This window comes from Haplochromis burtoni, unplaced genomic scaffold (genome assembly GCF_018398535.1).
Source record: "Haplochromis burtoni strain Fernald_Lab_line unplaced genomic scaffold, NCSU_Asbu1 Contig_131, whole genome shotgun sequence".
Classification (NCBI taxonomy): Eukaryota; Metazoa; Chordata; class Actinopteri; order Cichliformes; family Cichlidae; genus Haplochromis; species Haplochromis burtoni.
In genome coordinates, this window is record NW_024582492.1 from 58,745 (window position 1) to 79,074 (window position 20,330).

Below are 20,330 nucleotides of genomic sequence, written 5' to 3' on the forward strand. Positions count from 1 at the left end.
TTGTGAAAGTACGGAGGAAAAACTCCCTTTTCAGGGAGGTGTAGCCATTTGTAACAGCTAGTTGGCATTGAGGAGAGAGAGAAAAGAAGAGAAAAGAAAAGAAAAGAAAAGAAAAGAAAAGAAAAGAAAAGAAAAGAAAAGAAAAGAAAGGGAGGAAAACATGGGGAGAGAGTGGAAAACACAGAATAAGGGAGAAAGAAACAAGACAAAAAAAAAAAACTGACTGGACTGTTGCCTGTGGGTTGGGCAGCAGCTTTCACGTTTAACGCTTTCACGTTTAACGTGAAAGCTGCTAGATTATTTGCCCTGCGTGTTTACATCACTGGTCCACTACGGCCCCGCCTCCGGACTCCGGTGATGCTGATCCCCCCTTGCATCAGCACCATTTCTGGTTTCCTTGCAAAGTACTGAGAGAGAGAAAGAGAGAGGGGGGTGGGGAAAGAGACAGGGAGAGAGCGAGAGAGAGACTCAACCTCACCAGAGCGTAGAGGCGTCAGACTGCCGCCACAGCATCTCGGTTACGCACTGTTCAGAGGCCCCATCGACCGATCACCGCTCCAGAACCAGCTAAAGGAGAAGTCAACATAGCCGGGCGCGTTGCCACAGCTACAGTCAGTAATGGAGAGCCTGCTGGATAATCCAATGAAAGCCGTTCTTTATCTGAAGGAGCTCACCACTATCGTCCAGAACCAGCAAAGCCTGATCCAAACACAGCGCCAGCGCATCGACGAACTCGAGCGGAAGGTGGAGGACCTGATCGGAGAGAACCGACAGTTGCGGGACCCCCATCACTACGTCCAGCAGCCCTCTCAGCACCACCATCACCACCACCACCACCACCCGACTCACCGCAGCGCCAGTCCCCAGGCGCCGGCCCACCTTCACCCACACTCGGGAAGCAACAAAGCTGCGGCTCATCTCGGCCAGCAGGCGCATCATCAGCAGCCACCACCATCCCAGCAGCAGCATCAGCAGATTACCGGTCTGTCGGCCCAGCCTCAGCAGCAGCAGCAGCACCCGACTCCTCCTGCACCGTCTTCCCACCACCCACAGCAGCTGCAGCTCGTTCCCACCTCGCCGCAGTCGCCCAAAGCGAGCCAAGCCAGCCCCGACTCCGCCGAGGAGGACAAGAGGAGCCCCTGCTGCAAGTCGCTTGTTCCGCAGACTCCAACCACTCTCTGCCGTTCAGTGGGTCTAGCCAGGAAAGCGGAGTAAGTAGCTTTCGTGCTGCGTGCACTGCATAAAAAAGTTCCCTTTCAACGAAAAAGTAACATTAATAATAATGATGATGATAATGATAATAATGTGCCTTTTCCCAAATGACCTTTAATTAAAATGACAGAAACTGCTCTGTGTCAAACAGGTGACATTACTTCCCCAGATCTGCAGACTTTCTTGCCTCTCATGAATATCAGATTTAGTGACCTGAGTAATTTGTTCTACATATTACATTACTGTGACGTTACCTATTTTATTGCAGTTTTTCCAGGCTAAATATAGCATATATAGAGTCCCTTCCTAAGTAGCCATCATGTCAAGTCAGTGCACGCACACACTATAACAGACCACAGTGTCTGTATGAGCTCAGTGCTGGACTCCATGTGATTTCACTTTGATTTACTTAACATCCCGCTTTCAAGCTGAGGCCTAATTTTCTCATTCAAGTTCCTCCTGTATTTTCACATTGTTCACTCTCAGTCATGCTCCCATTAGATCAAATGAATACTTAATGGATATTGATTTCAAGGACCGAGACTGGCATTTTAACTTGGGTTAATTTTGCACCAAGGTAGAACGTGACCACCTTTGCACGACCAAACAGTGGAAAGGATGTTTTTTTTCTTTTTCGGGAGAGTAGAACTGAAATGTGGTTCATTTATGCAGTTTACATGCTGTTCTCTTTGAGATGAGGTTACAGCGCTCTGCCACCTCGTGTTTCCACATTCTGACTGTGGAATGCATCTGTTAAAATGCATCTGTTTTTAGGCACGGCTGAGGTAGCAGTTTCACAGGTGCCAGGAGTGCCTGGTGACATCGTAAACACCCATCTTAAAACATCAAGCAACTCCTAAAGGCACATCACTGACTCTGAGACGAAATGTCACCAATTTTGCTTGGAACACACCTACATGGAACTTTGATAGTGCAGGCTGTGGGTAAAAACAGCACATTCCTCATTAAGACAGAAACGGAAACACACAAGAGGAGCAATCCAGCAGGAATAAAAGCAAAGATAGAAAGACATTGTGGGGCTGTTTATAAATCGCCTAACAGCCACGTCAGATTGAAGCTGAATTTTCTGCTTTTTATAGAAGTTTTGCAATTATGGGCATCTTTACCGCAAATAAAACATATAAACCAAAATGTAAATCATCAGCAGCTATTTCTATACACACTGATTATTTACTACTTGTCTTTGTCTTACTTGACAGTAAATTGCTTATAACTTACACAAAGACACAAGCGTTGGCTCTGCAGCCACTTTTCACCAACAAATACATTAATGGAGCAAAAATTAATAAATGAAAATAAACACTGTCTGCATTAGCTGAAATTTTGGATGGCGGTAAAAGGTCAAAGATCAAATATTTACATATCTTATATCAATTAATCAATACAAATGATGGATAAAGGTATAATAAATACATATTGTCTGTGACCTCCTTTTATGCAGCTTTAGTTAAAATGTACAGAGAAGACTGATGAGTGTTAGTATGCATCTATATGAATAGATTACTAGTTTGACCATTTCAACTGTTTTTATGCCATTTCTGTGAGTCTTAAAGTTTCTCCTCTGTGTCACCTTCTTGCTGGATAACAAATCCTCCACAAAATTGCAGGTGTAGTGCAACTGATTTTGATTTGATTTGCATCATTTTTTCCCAGTACCTTTTTGTCATTTACAGCATACATTCGAGCTCACGGGTTCTGCAGGGCTCACATGGCATATTCTGATCGGCGTTACAAAAATCCTGTTTGATTCAATGTTGTAAAACAATAAAACCTGCAAACCTTTCGCATTTAAAAGCGCCGGAGTTGCTTCAGAGGTGTCCGTGCTGCTGATGTTGTTTGCCTCCTGCAATCAAGGTCACATGAACTGACTCTTCCAGATCCGCACAGTTACAGAAACAGCGCACTGCACTGAGCCCCATCTGCTCCACTTGGCTGCATTTGCATTGTTTTTGTTAATCCAGATTGATTCATCATGCCATTAAGTCGTAATTTCTAAAGAGTGCAGGGCAGGAATGGTACACACACATGCACACACACACAAAAAATCAGCAACACACAAACTCACACAATATGAACTGTACACAATGCATGTGATTCAGTAAGTAGGTTCAATTGTTGATTCAGTAACCATGCCCCCTGACAGTTCCACTAGGGTGATGAACAACAAGACAGAGAGATGATGAGATGGACAGAATTCAAAGGAGCGTATGGTACGATATCCCATCGTTAATGTAAAAGCGGTGATACATAAAATGCGCGAGACGTGAAGCAGCATCGTAATTTCCACTTAGAGCATTGATCCCGGTCAGGCAAGATTGTGAGTCGTTGCGCTGTCACTGCTGCAGGAGAATAGATACATTTCGAGTAATGGGAGGGTGACAGGGACACATTGCGAGCATCCTAATAAGCCGTGCATGTAAATGTGCCTGTATATTTATCTATTCTATTTGCTGGTCAGTGACTTCTGGTTATTCCTATCACACAGCAAGTGTTGTGTAACAAGTGGCTTCTCCTGAGAAGTCTGTGGAAAATAAATGATGAGGGAAGCCCGCCACACCTTAAGCAAAAGAACAGGGTACAGGCTTTCTTCCTGACATCACTAGGGTGTCTGTTTTCTGCTGTTTTCAGTGATACTGCTAAACTCAGATTTGCCCCACTGCTTGCAGTAGCTTTACATTATGAGCGTGGTATTGATCTTATCTAACTCTCGGAAAGAAAGCAAATAAATATATTTCCCCAAAGTTCACATGTCTATTGATCAGTGAAAACAATGAACATTTTTTATTTATAAAAGCATACATTTAGGTATGCTTCCCAAAGAAACAAGCTGAAATTAGCAGTCAAACATGCTGATGTGGAGGGATTTTCACAGTATCTCAGGATGTCTTTTGAAATAAATTTTTGTACTATATTTACATGCACGTATTTTGCACAGTTGCACAAAACAGATGCATAGAAATCTCAGGAAAAATAACCCAAATAGCATCAAGAGGTTCTTGCATTAGCTGCAGAATTAAACAAATAATTCCTGACTATTGAGATGTAATGGATTTCCAGCTTAGCTGCCATTTTCCCAGCTCAACTAGGTGTTTTTGTTTGATTAAAAGACAGCAGAAAATCCATTTGCAAAGCTCTAAATTAAAAATTAAATGCTCGCTTGCTCCCGTCATGCATTTCTCGCCTCCTTCATTATTTTAGCACTGCGAATCGAGGCTGTTTTCAGCTTTGAGCGTCGAACTTGGCTGAAAAGTTGTTTCTAGTAACTTCTCAGAAAGACAGTCTGAAGTGTTGCAATTGTGTTACTCAGTCTGAGGCAGATTCATAAAGGGCTTGTGTGATCTAAACGCAGCAATCCTGGCTACACCTCTTTCCTCGTCACCCTTTTTCCGTCAACTGCGCCTCCAACTTTCTCGGCTTCCATTGTTCATATTCTCCCAATCTTTGACTCCTTCCTCATTACTTGTTTTCCATTCTCAGCTGTCCATCTGCTTGTCTTTTCCCACCCTTCATTCAATCTCCCTCTCTTAAATTTCCTTTTCTCCACATGCCTTCATATCATCATTCCCCTCCCCACTTCCCGTTTCCCTCTTAATCAGCAGCTTATGCTTCAGGAACCATCTCTGCAGTCTGAATCAGTATTCAGACCAGTCCTCAAACCATCAGGCTCTCCACCACTTAAACCATCTCCTGACTGGACTGGAACCTTCAGTTCACCCTGCCTGCTCTGTATAGGGGTTGCCAAGTATGTGTGTGTGTGTTAAAACGTATGTTCAGGAGGGAATCGAGTAGAGTGACATTAAGAGTAGGCGAGGTGGTGCGTTTGTGTTCATAGGGGCGACTGAGGTGGAAATCCCTGAGTTCTCACTTAGCTCCAGGTGCTTCTCTACCGTTTTTTGTACCTCCCACACACTCTTACAGATATAATAGGCCTCTCGCCTTTACACACAAAACGCTCACTAATGCAGATAAAACCCTGACATGCCACATGGCAGCCTGCATGTTTTTCCACATTGGCTGCAACTCCCTCTGCACCCACCGTGCCCTCGTTTTCCCTCCTACCGGGCCTGCACCAACTGGAGAGCAGAATGTATGACATTTCACATGCCATTTCCTGCCTGCGACCGTCTCCTTCAGGAAAATCATGTGTGTGTGTGTGGGGGGGGGGGGGGTTTCACATAACTCTTCTAGATTGGGATTTCAGTGAACGCACATACACTCACAAATACATTGTAGAATACATTAGAGTAACCCCGCCGTGTTCCTGCTGGATGCCACTTCGGCTCCTTGTTCTGATGCTCTCAGATCAATGAGCCTGGAGCTTGACAGTTCATGCTCTAACACCTAAGCCATCACTTTAAAGGCCCGCTAGCCTTGATCCTATTAAATCTCTATTCTAAGGCTAGACTCTTGCTTTTATCAAAATTTATTGTCTGCCTTTTCTCCAAATAATATTCTTCATCATGACTTTACAAGAGCACTGTGCAACCAACACAAGGTTAAGAGCCAAAGAGACTGCTAAAGATATGTGACAATGAGCGTTTAAATTGATGAATGCTGAATGCTTCTTGGGTGATTGTGTCATAGGAGGCTGAGCAGGTCATCCCTTATTTGGAAAGTTGGGGGGTTCAAACAGCCTGCTTGCCAAAGGGTCCTTAGGAAGTGTGTCTGTGAATGTAGCTTGCAGTGAAAGAGTGTTTGGAGTGGTCAAGAAGACTAGAAAAACACTACATTAGCAGCAAATCTTCTTTTAGGCATAATAAATGTCGGATACCTTTGCATCTCAACTTACCACTTGTCAGTGCTGGTTTATTTTTTCTATCAGGATAGAGCTGGAGCAAAATGTGTGCAGGATGTTTGAGTGTTTGCTTGTTCTTATTGGATGCATCCAGTTTTCACTTCAGCAGCTTATACAAATTTAGTTATGGATTCTTTACCCAGTAGGTGATTAAAAAAAATCCCCTGAAGATTAAAATGACAAGAAAATTAATTTTGTAGTGCAAAAAATAAATAAATAAATAAATAAAAAAGATTTTAAGATTGCTTAAAATGGTTCAGTGAAGTCACGTAACTTCAACTTCAACTTCTGTGAGTGATACAACCTATATTCATTGTAGCTCCACTTCTGCACTTCTGTGATTGCCCAAGTTTCTAGGCCAAAAACCTTGGCACAAAAAGTGATGTGACTAGTTCAAAGCCAGTAGTGGTAAATGGCAAAATATATATTTATGATTCAAAAACAACCATTTCCTGTCTCTGGAGCCTGACAGAAAAGTAATACTGCTTCTAAGCATGTTTGTGTATTGGAAAACAACAGTGGGAGTGATTCCAAGAGAAGTAGATGGGTGGATGATGGATTTTAGGAGGTAAATGGTCCTTTCTATTTCTTGCTCTCTCGCTCTCTCTCTCTCTCAGCCCCCTTTCTCTTGCCATTTCCCTTTGTACCATTACTGGAGCTCTTTACTCTACTTCCCCCTCACCTCTCTGTATGGGAATCATGTCTGTTCGGTTATGACAGGGTGACTGCTGCTGCTGGAATCCAAATCATGAATATCACATTTGGTGCGTAGTGCTTTTAAATTGCTTCATTTCTCTGAGGATGTAGCTGCGGGGTGATTCCTGACTCACTGGTAGAATATTAGCTGTTTTCATGCACAAGTTGAGCGGGTCGAAAGACTGTCCCAGCTGTCTGTAATCCAACCGTGTGCGCTCGTGTGTGCATATGTATTTAGGATTGTGACTGTTTTTGTGCTAGGGTGTAAGAAAATTACATAAAAATTGCTGTTTTCTAAGATATACGGGATACATATCAAAGCCTTTACATTTATTTCAGTATGTGGATATGTGTAGTAATCCAGAGTGTAACTTCTTTAGGATTTGCCCCACCAGACACTGGACTGTTGGTCTGCAGTGCTGGTTTGATCCAATTTAGTTGTAACTGTGGCTGAATTTAAATTGAATTATATTGTACTGAGTGCAAATAAATAGGACAGCACTGCTCACACTGTGCAAATGGTATGAAATAAAATTACAGTTAATGGAATGGGCAGTTCTCTTCACAAGTGTGATGAGAAGCACAGGGAAATTGATCAGTTCTGTTGACTGAAAACATTCACCTTTAAAAGAGATTCAGTTCAATTTTTCTCTGTAACAAATTCAGTACTTAAATGAAAACAAACTACTGGCAGCTGCATTTGTCAGTGTCAAATGGTTTATTACCGTAAAACTATTACATTACTGTGTTGTATAGAACATAATATTTGGTTGCCATTATACTATTGATTTAGTGTCCCTACTCTGTCTGTGATTTCCATCAACATGAATATAAATATAACATATGAAAAATACTTTCCTCTATACCTTTCCTGATGAACAGGGTCTTAACCGTATGTTCTTATTAATGCATTAGGTTTCTTATCTTTTCTTAATTGGAAAAGGGTCTTTGTTATGGTGACACACTACCCACTGACAATAATGTATTAACACAGTTAGTGCAGGACTCTCTGCAGTTCTTTTGAGTACTAAGGGTGTACTAAGTACACCCTTAACCGAATGTAGCTGATTGTCGTTGAGCAAATGTGAGCACCTCTATGAGAGCAGAAGTTTTGGCAGTTTGCTGGTTTGGAGGATTCAGATGCATGTTAGCAGCACACCAAGAAGTGGATGTCCCATGGTGGGCCGTGCAATGGTGAAAGAAATTGCAAAAAAACTAAGAGACTTCTGGAGCAATGTCATTTTACAGATAAGACCAACATGAAGATATTTCACAATAATGCACTGTGCTACAGTAATTCAGCATAAACACCTCAAACCAACTGTAAGCAAGGAGGTTTTGCGCCTTTCACTAAGTCGAAACCCAGTTTGGGACAAGCTGTTGTCCTGCAAAAGGATAATGAACACAACAAACATACTAGCAATGTCTAAAAAAGGTGCTGCAATGACCCAGTAAAAGTCCAGATCTAAATCTGAAATGCTAAAATGAAAGCCCACAAATCTCGATGAACTGAAGTAAGGGGCAAAAATTCCTCCACAACATTTTGATATGAGAGACTGAAAAATTTTTGCAGAAAAATGATTACTTGAAGGTACTGCAACTAAAGTTGGTTCTACAACTTATTGAATTTGATGGGGTGCGCTTAGTTTTTTGCAGGACTGTAAAGAGAAAAAAATGAGAGAAAACCCCCCCCAAGAGCTACATCTCTGACTCTACAGACCTCAGTTAGCATGTTAACTGTTATGCCTGTTAACAGACCTGCATAGAGTCCTGTGAAAATGTTCCTTTTCACAAAAATAACTGTGACCAATATTACTTATGCACTACTTTTAAAGTAGAGTTGAGATGACCTTTGTTATGTATTTGCTCAATATAAATATTGTAAAACTGAACTGCAGTGTGATGTTAAACATTTAGTAGGAAGAGTCTTTGCACTCTCCAGTACATAACTGTCATCCTGGTGGTGCCCAGTTCGTATCATTACATTGACTCTGGGATTGGATGAAAAATGATCGTGCACAGATGAGTTTGATGTGGACTCAAGCAAAAGAGATACTCAAGTGTGACTTTTCTGAAAAACAAAAAAAACCTTTATCATACCACAAAAACAATATGATACTGTATACAGGTTTTCCTGAATTTTTTGCAGGAATGTATTCATTTATTTAGTTTACACATGGAAAAATCTGAAACCCTTTTTTCAGTACAAGCTAAAAACCCGATCCGTTCAGTAACTGTATATATCAGGTTTAAATAATGGTGTTTTTGACTGCGTTCCAGGTGATGCCAGGTGTTTCAAGCTATAGTGAGAGGGGTGATAATGTGGCACGTAGTACAACAGTATACACCCCCCCCCCCCCCCCCCCCCCCTGACTGACAGCATTTGGACAGATTAAATAAAACAGGGGCAAAACAATTGCATAACACATACTGAGAAGCCCGATAGGGCTGAGGAGCCCAAATGTTGTCCCACTTTCCTCACGGCTGAAGTGCAAAACAGTTTCCTTTCATTGTCCTCCATCTGCATGCTCCCTAATCAATCAAAATGAAAAACTTTGGCTCAGCCGTTCTTTTTCTTGTTCTTTTCTTTCCTGAACATGGCTTCCAACTGTTTCCCAGGCAACACGCCGACTCGCTGAAAGACAGACGTGCCGTTCTCGTCCTTGACGCATCCAGATGCCTCATATGACATTTCATTCCATTAGTAAATATTGCACACCCACAACGTGGCTCTGCCCAGGATTTTGACATGTTTTTGTAGGTTGTCATGTTACACTAGCTGCGCAGCAAGTTGCCGCCTTCATGGTTGGAGGTAAATTATTCACACATCTGATGGATGCATTTCATTTCTTCTCCATGCAAATGAACAGCAGGCCTAATGAGCAATCAGCGGAGTGCACGCGCGCCATTAGTATGCAATCTACATATTTCAGAGTTGTGTTTGCAAATGGAAATGCCATCAGTGTTATCATCTGGTGTCACTCAGTCCCATCGCATATTGTAAACAGATAACGTCACGAAGTAACCAAAGCTTGCGTCAATATCAGTTGCTTCTGAAATCTGTGCTTTCTCATCACTGCGATAACTTTTATTACGTTAATGGTACATTAACAAAATCTACGATCATATAATATTTCAAAGAGCTGGCCTCTTTAGCAGCTGCCTACCAATCGTATGATTTAAAACTATTTTTGTTATTGTGGAGCTAAGAAAATAAGTGATGTGCAGATGTCATTAGAGTAGCACTAATACATGCCTCATGGCTTGCTTTAAAAAAAAATCTCCTTAAAATCCATTGCAATCTGTGTTATCGTTCAACTTAAAATGTGCTTTTAGGCGTCAGTTAACAGCTGCTAGCATATGCAGTGTTTTAAAAATCTGTTGACCGTAGCGTAACACTTCTAACCCTCTCAAGGCAGGCGTTGCAGATTTGCAACAGTTAAAAGCTAACAACCTGATTACCCCACATGCATATTTTATGAGTTTTTTTTTTACTCAGAAGTACCACTGCAGGTATTCTTTTGTGCATTAGCAACAAAAACTTAATTTGAGCCTGAGAGGGCTAAATGTCTTCAATGTTATGCTTCATTTAAATCTGTGCTGCTCTAGTGTTTGCCCTTCATGCTAAGATGCTGGAATTCCTCAAGGGCAGACAGCGCTGTGGCATGTCTGCGAGTGGTCAGTGAGCTCCTGAAAATGTTCTTTGAAAGTAAAAGCAGTTGTGGAAAAATGTCCTCCTATCTGTCACAGAGATTTCACCTCCCGAAAGCTTAGCAGAGAAAATCCCTCGACAGACAACTGTGATTGTTTAGTACCATGTGCACTCGTCTGCATCAGCGTGTGTGTCCGCACGAGCAGTTAAATTATGGGGTTGTGTTGGAGGTGAACAGTTTGAACAAAATATTTAATTTTGTGTCATTTTTTGAGTCCAGTAGTGAGATTTAGTTAAAGAACTAAAGATATATATGATGCACTTCTGCTACTACAGAGTGTTTATTGTGTTACGCTTCTTTTATATGTTGAGGGTATAAATGATTTTGCAAAGGATAAACCTGTGCATCTTCAATCATAGCTAACCCAGCAAGCCTCCTCTGCCCTCAGTCCTCTCTCCTCTAGATGCATTTCCAGAATTGAGACATCCTTCAAGATGGCGTGTGGGATTGATGTCCGTGTCACAGCGGGAGGATGGAGGTTACCCGAGACAAGGAGGCACGGAATAGAAAAATGAGACGAGGAGTTCAGCAAAAAAGGGAAAGGGAGAAAAAGTAAAAGCAAAAAAAAAGAAGCCACGTGAGAAATATAGATAGATATATAGATTGATAAAGGATGGTGCACACAGTTAATAAGGAAGATGCAGTAAAGGGAAATGTTTACAGGGGCTATATATTTTTTATTTTAATTTCATAACATGAAGTATGCAACATATGCATTTCCTGCCTTTTAAACTTTGTGTAATCTGAACATTACTGCAGTTCGTTTATCGGCCGTTGCTCTCTATCCAACATAATCTCCGTACAGCATTAGATAGTCGCACAGCTACACGCACACACACACTTGTGGACAAGCACACGCTAGCCTAAGGAAATGTCAGGTATGGTTAACTTTACGAGCCAGAGTAATGTTCAAAGCCGTCCACCTAAGCCTGCGAGGCACTCTGGAGTTGATCGGAACAGGCACTGCATGTCCAATCGCCTTTCCTGGTCTTCTCAGCGGCTCCACCAAGCCTCAACCATGATTTATTGTGCTGTGTAGTAGAAAAAATATACAGGAAATACTTTCATTCAGGTAATAACTTAATCACATATTCACTCATTTGCATTATTTATTGCAGCTGTGGGTGCAATTTTTTCACCTGATTGATTTGACTTTTCACTTATGAAGCTTTTTGAATTTATAGCTGCACAAAAGTTTGCGGCTTGTATCGGCTGTGATCTGTGATATTTTGTAGCCATCATAGCCTGTGCGCACATTTGGACGACCATAAAAGCACTCTGTCCTTCTCCTGCACTGTGGTTACATCATCAACGCCTGTCTGTCAACCCTTTGACGCCCTGTATTACATCATCAGGTACACAGTCCCATAGGGAGGAGACGATGTTGTCTTTGGATGCTTCGACTTGGAGCAAATCCTAAAAACGGGCTAATGAGGTAATCAGGACACGGATGCTGTATGAGTCATATATATGAGACCCGAGCTTCCACGCCTTCATTTTCCTCACCGTACAAACACAATGTACAAATTATGCAAAAATCCCAAAGCACAAATGCTGTCTGAATGAAAATAAGTTAAGCTACATCCTCAGAAAATATAAAGCTGCTGCTGCTGATCTGTTACATGGCATTTTCCTCATCAGCATTAAATCTGCAGATATGACAGCCATGTCACTTTGATAGCATCAGCGTGAAGTGTGGAAAATATCTGTAAAATCTGACCCGCTGCCAAGTCTTCAGCAGATGGCCCCGCGGCAATACGGTGCAGCTTGATGCTCGATATGAGCTGCTAAAACGGCTCGATAGTGGAGGCACCAGCTGGAGGTCAGATGGACGACAGTGGAAATAAATAAAAAAATAAGTAAAAATTGCTGCTTTCATGGGAGACAGAGTGAATGTAATTTCTGTGCGAACAAAAAAAAAAGTCTATGTGTCATATTTAGCATTGCGCCTGAGAATCTGTCAATTTTTTTTCATTTATTCAGGCTGACAAAAGAGTTCAGGCTAGCAAAATCAGTTGTGTTCATAATATTAAAATTAATTTTGAAAATCCGATTTATGATTTGCTATAAAAGGAGTCAACCAAATAAAATGCAAAAATGAGAAATAGGTGGAGCAATTTGCTGAAACTTGTGCAAGCCTATGGAAATGTAGTATATAAGGAAGCAGGAACTATGTTAGTTTAATTCTAAGAGCCTTTACTGACAATATTTGGCATGACCACCTTTATTTTTATTTTTTTTTGCACTGCCTGAACTCTCTTAAGGAAGCTTTTTTGTAATTTCTTCGATCCATTGCTTGTTTCTGGATTTCTTTCTTCCAATGACCTAAATTTTAGGTCATTGTGTTAGTCACAGCCAGTCACAAAAACACATAATCTGTTCTAATTTTCTTCCCAAAGAACTATTAGATCAAAACTCAGCATGGTGTAAAGTAAATCCTCTGAAATACAAGTGAATTGGCCAAGTCAAAGACAAAACCAGGAGGGGTCAGTCTAAAAAAAAGTATCTAACTAAAAAGAAATTGAAAAATTAAGCCACTGCCATTCACACAGATGTTGCAGATACTCACTGTTGTCCTTCTTACCTGATTTTCTCTGTACTAATTAATGACAATTTGAACCAAAAATGTCAAATTTGGATTCATCACTCCATAAGAACCTGGCACTGGTTTTCAACCCTGTTCTTGTGTAATGTGTAATCTTTTGTAATCTCTTGTAAGCTTTTCCTAATAATGAGGGTCCACATGCATCTATCAGGTCCTGTCAGCTCTTTGCTGTTTTTTTTCTGTTTAGTCTTGATCTCAAACACAAGGTCAGTACTGTTAAAGTATACGTGGGTTGAAAAGCACACAATAGAATACTACAGTATGAGTCATGGGTTAGCCTCCTCAGAGCCTGGACCTCAATATTATTGAAGCAGCGTGGGATCATCTTGACAGAGAATGGATCAAAAGCTGCCAAAAACCCAAGAAGAGCTTTGAAATGTCCTTCAAGAAGCCTGGAGAACTATTGCTCAAGACCACTTAAAAAAAGGGCTCCTTAGAAGCAAAATATGAAGAAATGATGGGTAGCTCAAGACTTAGTAGTTAATGAGATATAACTCTTACTGCATTCTGTAGGAAGATTAAGCTTTGTCAAGATGAGATGTAAGAGATGTCCAAATTGAGGCACTTGCGGGCATTTGAGGCAGCGATAAGTCCACAGTGAAATAATAAAGATACACGTTGCATTCAGAGACTTTACAATTGTCAGACTACATTATTCACACTTGCAGGTGCACATTTGTTCACCCCATTAATTTGTCTTCATTTTTGCACATGCTACTTTTAGAACTTCAACGTTTGCTTTCAAGCCTAAGAAGCAGCTGATTCAGGTCCATTTTGCTCTAAGATGAACTAGTTTCTAGTTTGCGGTTACAAGCCTGAGTGTTATCTGGAGTTTAAGTGTTAAAACCCACATAGGACTGTCTTAGTGTGGCATGAAATTTGGCTAAAGAACAACATTTCTGACATAAAACATCTCCAGATGACATAAATCCAGCTCAGTGTCAATCTTCGCTGAGATGGAGCTCTCTTTGACAAGCGTGCACTCTGGAAAGTGGTTCACTCCTGTTCATCGAAAGGGGCAGAGCTCTCTCATGCTCTACTGGGTGTGCCTCTATTCATCAGAAGGTTTTTAGGTTTTATTGAAGAGGGACCAACAGCTGGGAGTGAAGTTAAAATAGAGCATAAAATGTCAAGAGCCTGGAAAGTGCTTTGATTTCAGGGGGTGTGATATCAAAACTTGACATTTGCTGTTGATATTTTGTACATCTCTTTTTTCCTTGTACATAACTCATGTCGCTGCTAAAATATGCCCAAACAGACAACACACTATGAAAAACCTGGTTTATATTCAAATGAAGCTTTCAAACAGACTCAATGTTCAGACAAAATTATTACTCATCACATTCGGAAGCTTGGTTCCCACCAACTGGAGGTTTGTTTTGGCATAAACGCAAAGCTTTAGAGTGAACTGGTTTACTGTCAAATGCTGGAAATCACATAGGCTATGATCACACAGAGAGAGTGTATATATAAAGCTAAAATCCTGGAGGGTTTTTTTTCTTGTTTGAGGGCCTGAATATGCGGATGGAATGTTTTTCCACCTCCTTTGTTAGCTTCATCTTGGAAAAATTGGACTTGCCTTTCTCGTCCATCTCCAGCTCTTTCCGTTTAAAGCTAAGCCGCTTGGGAGAGCCCATAAGTCCGTGCTGACGTAAACCTTTCAGGGATTTTTTTTAATTCACTGTCTGTATGTGTAGAGGAATTAATATAGCAGGCTTTAAGGTGTGTGTGTGTGTGAGAGAGAGGAAGACTGAGATCACTGCGTTACTCATAATAGATGCCTGATTTAGTTTAAGGATAGTTTCCTGCTAATAATCCACTGCACTATCACGTTTAATTTTAATGCCCGAACACACCCCCAGATGCAAGCACTGGGTATGTGTGTTGAATTTATTCGTCACAGAAAGCCTTACACACTTGTAGCCTGTAAAACACGGTGATAAACTAGCACTTAGAGCGGCTGCCAATTTGCCAAATGGAGGTGAAGTATTGCAAAAACATTTTGGGTCTATATTTTTTATTTAACATGATCAAAGTGCTTCCAATAATACTGCCACAGGATGAGCTGACTTGCGAAATGCATGTAATATATTAGCCGACCTAAATTAATCTCAAGGGCTGAGAGGATCGCTATGGCGATGCAGAGTACCAGTGTTTTCTCTTTTTTTCCATTCTGTGTGAAGCACTGACAGAGCTGCTTGGCTTTAAAGCCTTTTTTCAATGGAACGCATCATGAATGTGCTTTATATAGATTTTTTTTGTTGCTTCATATAAATTTTACCTTGAATTTTAAATCCATTTATGTCACAGTGTGAAATAATGTCAAAAAACAGAAATTAATTCCCTTTAAAGCTAACTAAAAGTCCTCAGCTAGCCTTAATATCTCCCCCCAAGGTTAATTCTTTTTGTATTTACCATGTTTGGCCTTCAGAGGCAGACTAATATGTTATTTCCAGACTGCCAGGACATGCTGTGCGAAACCTAATCTATCAGATATCACATGCTTTGATCTACCTCCCTCCCCATACACACAGACCACCACCACTTCGCTGTGAAGTGTATCATTTCAGCACATGCAGGTTTTTTTCCGCCTTGAGCTTTCAGCCAGAGAGCTATTGACACAGTAAAGCTGGATTCGACACTGGGAGGAGCGCATCGACAAACACATTAGACACCACAAGTTAAAACAAAATACAATGATACTGCTGTGCGCAAATTGCGCTCTCCCTCACACAGAGCCAGTGTGCGGAAGAGCTTATAAAAGCTTATAGATTTTTTATAGGTGGTATTAGTGAGCTCAGGCCATGAGGGGGGGAACTGAGTCATTGGTGTGGAAGATCAGAAAGCAGGTCATGCGAGTTCAGTTTAATCTTCAGTGCCCGCATTGATCAAACAGTCCGCTACTTGCCGGTAGTGTGTGTGAGTGTGTGTGTGTACAAAACTAGAGGCAAGGATTTGCAGTCTTGTAAATGTTCTAATTCAAACGCATGGAGAAGAAGTCCTGTTGATGTCTTGTAGAGGAAATTTTCACTTAAGCCTAAACATGGGAGTGAGTGGATTGCCATCACCCATAGACAGATAGAGATTAATTAGGAAATTATAGCTACTAGTGTTGTCATATCAGTGCAACTTGTTTCCACCATGAATAGATTCAGGATATATGGTGCCACATTAACTTGTACGCAGGGTCAGATATGTGCTATCTCTCTTGCGCAGTCGTCCCTTTTAGAAGTCCCCTCATAAACCAGAACGGTTATAAAAAGCTTGCAAGCTGTTTTGGAAAGATGGAGGCGATAGTAAAACTGAGCAGAGAGATGGTAAAAGTAATGGAGAGAAAACTGTGAGGGGCCAGAGATCAAAGCAGGCAGAGATAGATAAATGAATGAAAGGAAATGTGCTTTAAAAGATAAAAAGAGTTCGTCCTCTTTCCATCCCACCTTACCTTCGTGTGCAGTGTTTCCGCCCCAAATTAGGTGAAATCAAGTGTCCTAAGAGTATCGAAACAGTCTGCCTCTGCGTGGATACAGATGTGACTGTGTCTGTGCACACATCAGAGATAACTGATCGGCCTCACACATGCTGTGGCTGTTGTTTTTCTAGAGTTTATTACCTGCATCTGTACATGAACTGATCAGGACACAAAGTAAAGAATTAACAGCTTTTGGATTTAAACAAAATAATCCTATAAGTCAACGAATGGTGCAAAACTAGTGGTGAGTTGTTGGTTTTTTCTTTAATGTCTGCAATTCTGGTCTTAAACTCATCGCATTATACAAGATAAACCTGATGGTTAAACATGGGTTTGGAGAACATTGTGTGGATAAACATAAACATTACAGCAATGACTACAATAAAGTAGTAAATGATGTTTATGATAGAACGATCACATTGGCATTTGAGATGGTCATGGCTTAAATAATAAGACTTACTGCGTTCCTGTTTAACTCATTCACTTAAAAAAAAAATCTTTGGCTTTCTTTAGGTGTTCAACTAGGTTCAGGAACCAAAACGTCTTTTTCTGCATTGAATTATGATCAATCTGGAGTGATGTTGTCCTCACTGTGCTGTATGTGTCAAAGGCTAATGGTAAAAGAAACCAAGCTAGCAGCTTGACTTAATCATGGTATTTGAAACTATGGGAACTGACTAAGAAGGGGCTCACTGATCCACAATGAAATAATTCATAAGATAATGATATTTGTGCACGAATGACAAATACCCATATTTGTTAATGATTTATAAACATTGTAACAATAAATTTCATTGTATTCAACTACCAATTTGTTTATTTAAGACAGCTGTTATGAAAGTGTTAAGGTAAAATGTTTTATGGTGTCACTCAGCGTTTCATGGGGTCACCATTAGTCAAACTAGCCTTTTAAATACACCAAAATATCTTGTGTTTTTTTGGGTTTGCCGTTCATCCATATATTTACCTCCACTTATCCAGTTCAGGGTCACAGAGGAGCCTGTCCCAGCTGTCATCAGGCAAGAGGCAAGGTATGCACCCTGGTCAGGTCAACATTTTGCTGCAAGGCTAGCACAAAGAGATACCATTCAGTCTCACATCCACACCCATGGCCAATTTAAAATAAACAGTTAACCCAAAAAACATGTTTTTTTGGACTGTGAGAGGAAACCGAAGCCCCCACACTACCATGCTGCTCTTTGCAAGGTTGTAAAAATGGTCATTTCTGCTGGAAAGTCAGGTCAGCCTCTAGTGGTCATTAGTAAAAATGCACATTTTGGCTCTAGCTTAAATTTTCAGCCCCAGAGGTTGCTGCTTCTTTTGGACAGAGGCAGATAACTCCCCCCCTCCACCCATTCACAACATTGTGTTAAGGCAAGCAGCTGGTTCCAACTTCATTTCAAGCATATACATACACTGTTTTAATCTTACTCTTGCCAACAATGCGTATAAGCATTAGTTAGAAAATTAATGCAATTTGGTCATAAATGCAAGAAATGAAGACATGCCAGGAATTGTTTGTGCGACTCTTAATAAAAAAGATTTGCTCTTTTTGAAAATGTCATAGTACAAAAGTGATAAACAGATTTTATTAGGTTAATTAAACATTAATGCAACCCGTCTGAATTTTGACTATCAAAGTGCACATAATTTTTTTAATGGACCTTCAGAATATAAAACCTTTATCTATGTGAACAAGTGGCTCCGCTGTTCCAGCACTCTTACTAATCTGTGTCCCCCCTGAGACTGCCTGTGTTCTGGACCTATTAAAATCGGCCACAGCGGTGTCATGCTCGTTAAGGCGAACACAATTAGAGGAGCCATTAACAATGGGAATTAATTTGCTGTCATACCCTCCCTGTACTGCCTGCTATTGTTGCGTCCCACAACCCCACTGCCACTGCCACTGCCACTCCACCCCAGCCTTGCTTTTTTGAGGCCCTGTCTCCACTTCTTTTTTCTTGACTTTATGGAGCACAAGTAGCACAACAATCTGTGCTTTCATGGCTGAGCTGTTTTGGGAAAGTCTAAAAATGATTATTAATTTTTTTTTTCCCAAGGATGCTGTTTAATGTGTGCAACTATTGCACTTCACAAAGGCACTTCACAGGGAACAGACTGAAGTACTCCTAAGTTGAGCCTGTAGTCATGCTCTTGAAGGATGTTTGGAAGAGGGCGTACGGGTCTCCTTGTGATTCCAGTCAGTGATCAAAAGACTAGTATGCTGTAATAAGGGATTGAGGGATTGTTGCTGTTGTAAATGTTGGCCTTGCTTTCTCACCTTTATGTCTTGATTCTCATCTCTCTGTCCTTCCCTGTGTCCTGGGTCAAGGGATGTGACAAGGCATACGGAAGGCCGGTTGCTCTTTTTACCAGTGACACCCTCTGACAGCAAGAGTAATTGTGCAAATTCTTCTTTAGCTCAATGCGCCCAGAACAGGGGGATGGAGAGTCATCGAGAGTGATGGAAACCAAGTGTTAAAAGGACAGAAGGAAAGGAGTGGAATGGGGGTAGATATGGGTGTGGGGGGTATTGGAGTAAGAGATGGACGATGGAGACTGGAAGTCAGGAATGTGGACAATGTGAAGTAGCTTCCACTTTGAAAGAGAACTGCAAACTGAGGAAGAAAGAAAAGCAAAATGGCCTCAAAGCTTTTTGACATTAAAATTTTAAGTCCTTGCTCTGTCTTCACTATAAGCCAGTATTGCCTTCATCTTTGACTGTAGGGCCATTGACTGTTCCAGCAAAGGAGGGGGATGTCTTGCTTTGATGCATTATCAGTAGACTTGCTGGAGCCACACTTTCACTGTCCTGTCAATTGTATTTCTTTCTCTTAGAGGTTTTGATGAACTGCTAATCGTGGAAAATTTCACTGTGTTAGTATAATAAAAGCACTTTTACACAGTGAGTTCTTGGTCAGCAGCTTTAAAGACAAATGATCTAATCAGTCTTTCTACTAAAACTTTATGAGAATTCTTTGTTCTGAAAAGAGTATTTTACCATTTCACAGCCCAACCTGCTAATGCATTGGTTTGAAGTGCATGGCCTGACTCTTTAAGTCTGTTGGTAGAAGACAAAGATTTCTGCTATTATGATAATCAATTAATTGTTCTCAGTCGGTAAAAAAGGAACACACCATGAACTAGAAAAAACAAAACAAAACTGAAAGTGTCAGCAGGAATTTTTTATTATTTCTTTTGCAATTTAATATCATTGTGAAGACAAAGAGAGGTTTGTTAGCAGTCCAGTGTCCACAGCTTTCAAGATATCATTTTTAACAGCTGTGTGACTGTAGACCCTGGTAACAGCTAACTAGATTCTTTAAGCATTTGGTCTTTGCCGTCACTGTTGGAAGCAAAGGTCAGTATTCGCCTTGAAAAAGAAAACATATCAAGAGTTTTGTACACAGTTTTTTCTCTCAGTATGACGCCACACAACATCAGAATCCTTTTATTATCATTTAACATCAGATATTCAGCATGTTGTAGTATAAACATCATAAAGCATCAAAGTTTAAGTATAGCCTTTGCCCTTCTGGGGACATTGTGCTCTCTGTGCGCACTTGTTTAAAATGAAACAATGCACACATTGTATTGCTCTGTAAACAACTGAACAATTTTTTTTCTGCACTTTTTTTTAGCTGGGATTACTTTTCAGAAACTTCAGTTGAGTTGAGAATAGATGTTTTTTTCCCGGAGACGCAGTTGCCTGGTCTGTCTCTGTCCATGGTGCTGATTTATTCAAAATATGAACTCTGTGCTTCTGTGGACATCTCTCCTGTATTACCTCTAAACAGGCAAGAATGGAAAAGGATATGG

At 40.8% G+C, this 20,330-nt stretch overlaps 1 protein-coding gene across 2 annotated transcripts in view; it reads left to right on the forward strand.

Annotated features, from left to right (window-relative positions):
• The first annotated feature begins 365 nt into the window (after positions 1 to 365).
• The window catches only part of iqsec3a (IQ motif and Sec7 domain ArfGEF 3a), a 123,315-nt gene continuing 103,350 nt past the window's right edge, over positions 366 to 20,330 (forward strand). Inside the window, exon 1 of one of the 2 annotated variants that reach the window (XM_014336138.2) lies at positions 366 to 1,211. In XM_014336138.2, coding sequence (XP_014191624.2) covers positions 619 to 1,211 — 593 coding nt within the window. In that variant the 5' untranslated portion in view covers positions 366 to 618. The remainder of the gene's footprint in view (positions 1,212 to 20,330) is intronic. The other variant, XM_005930283.3, reaches the window with a different exon arrangement.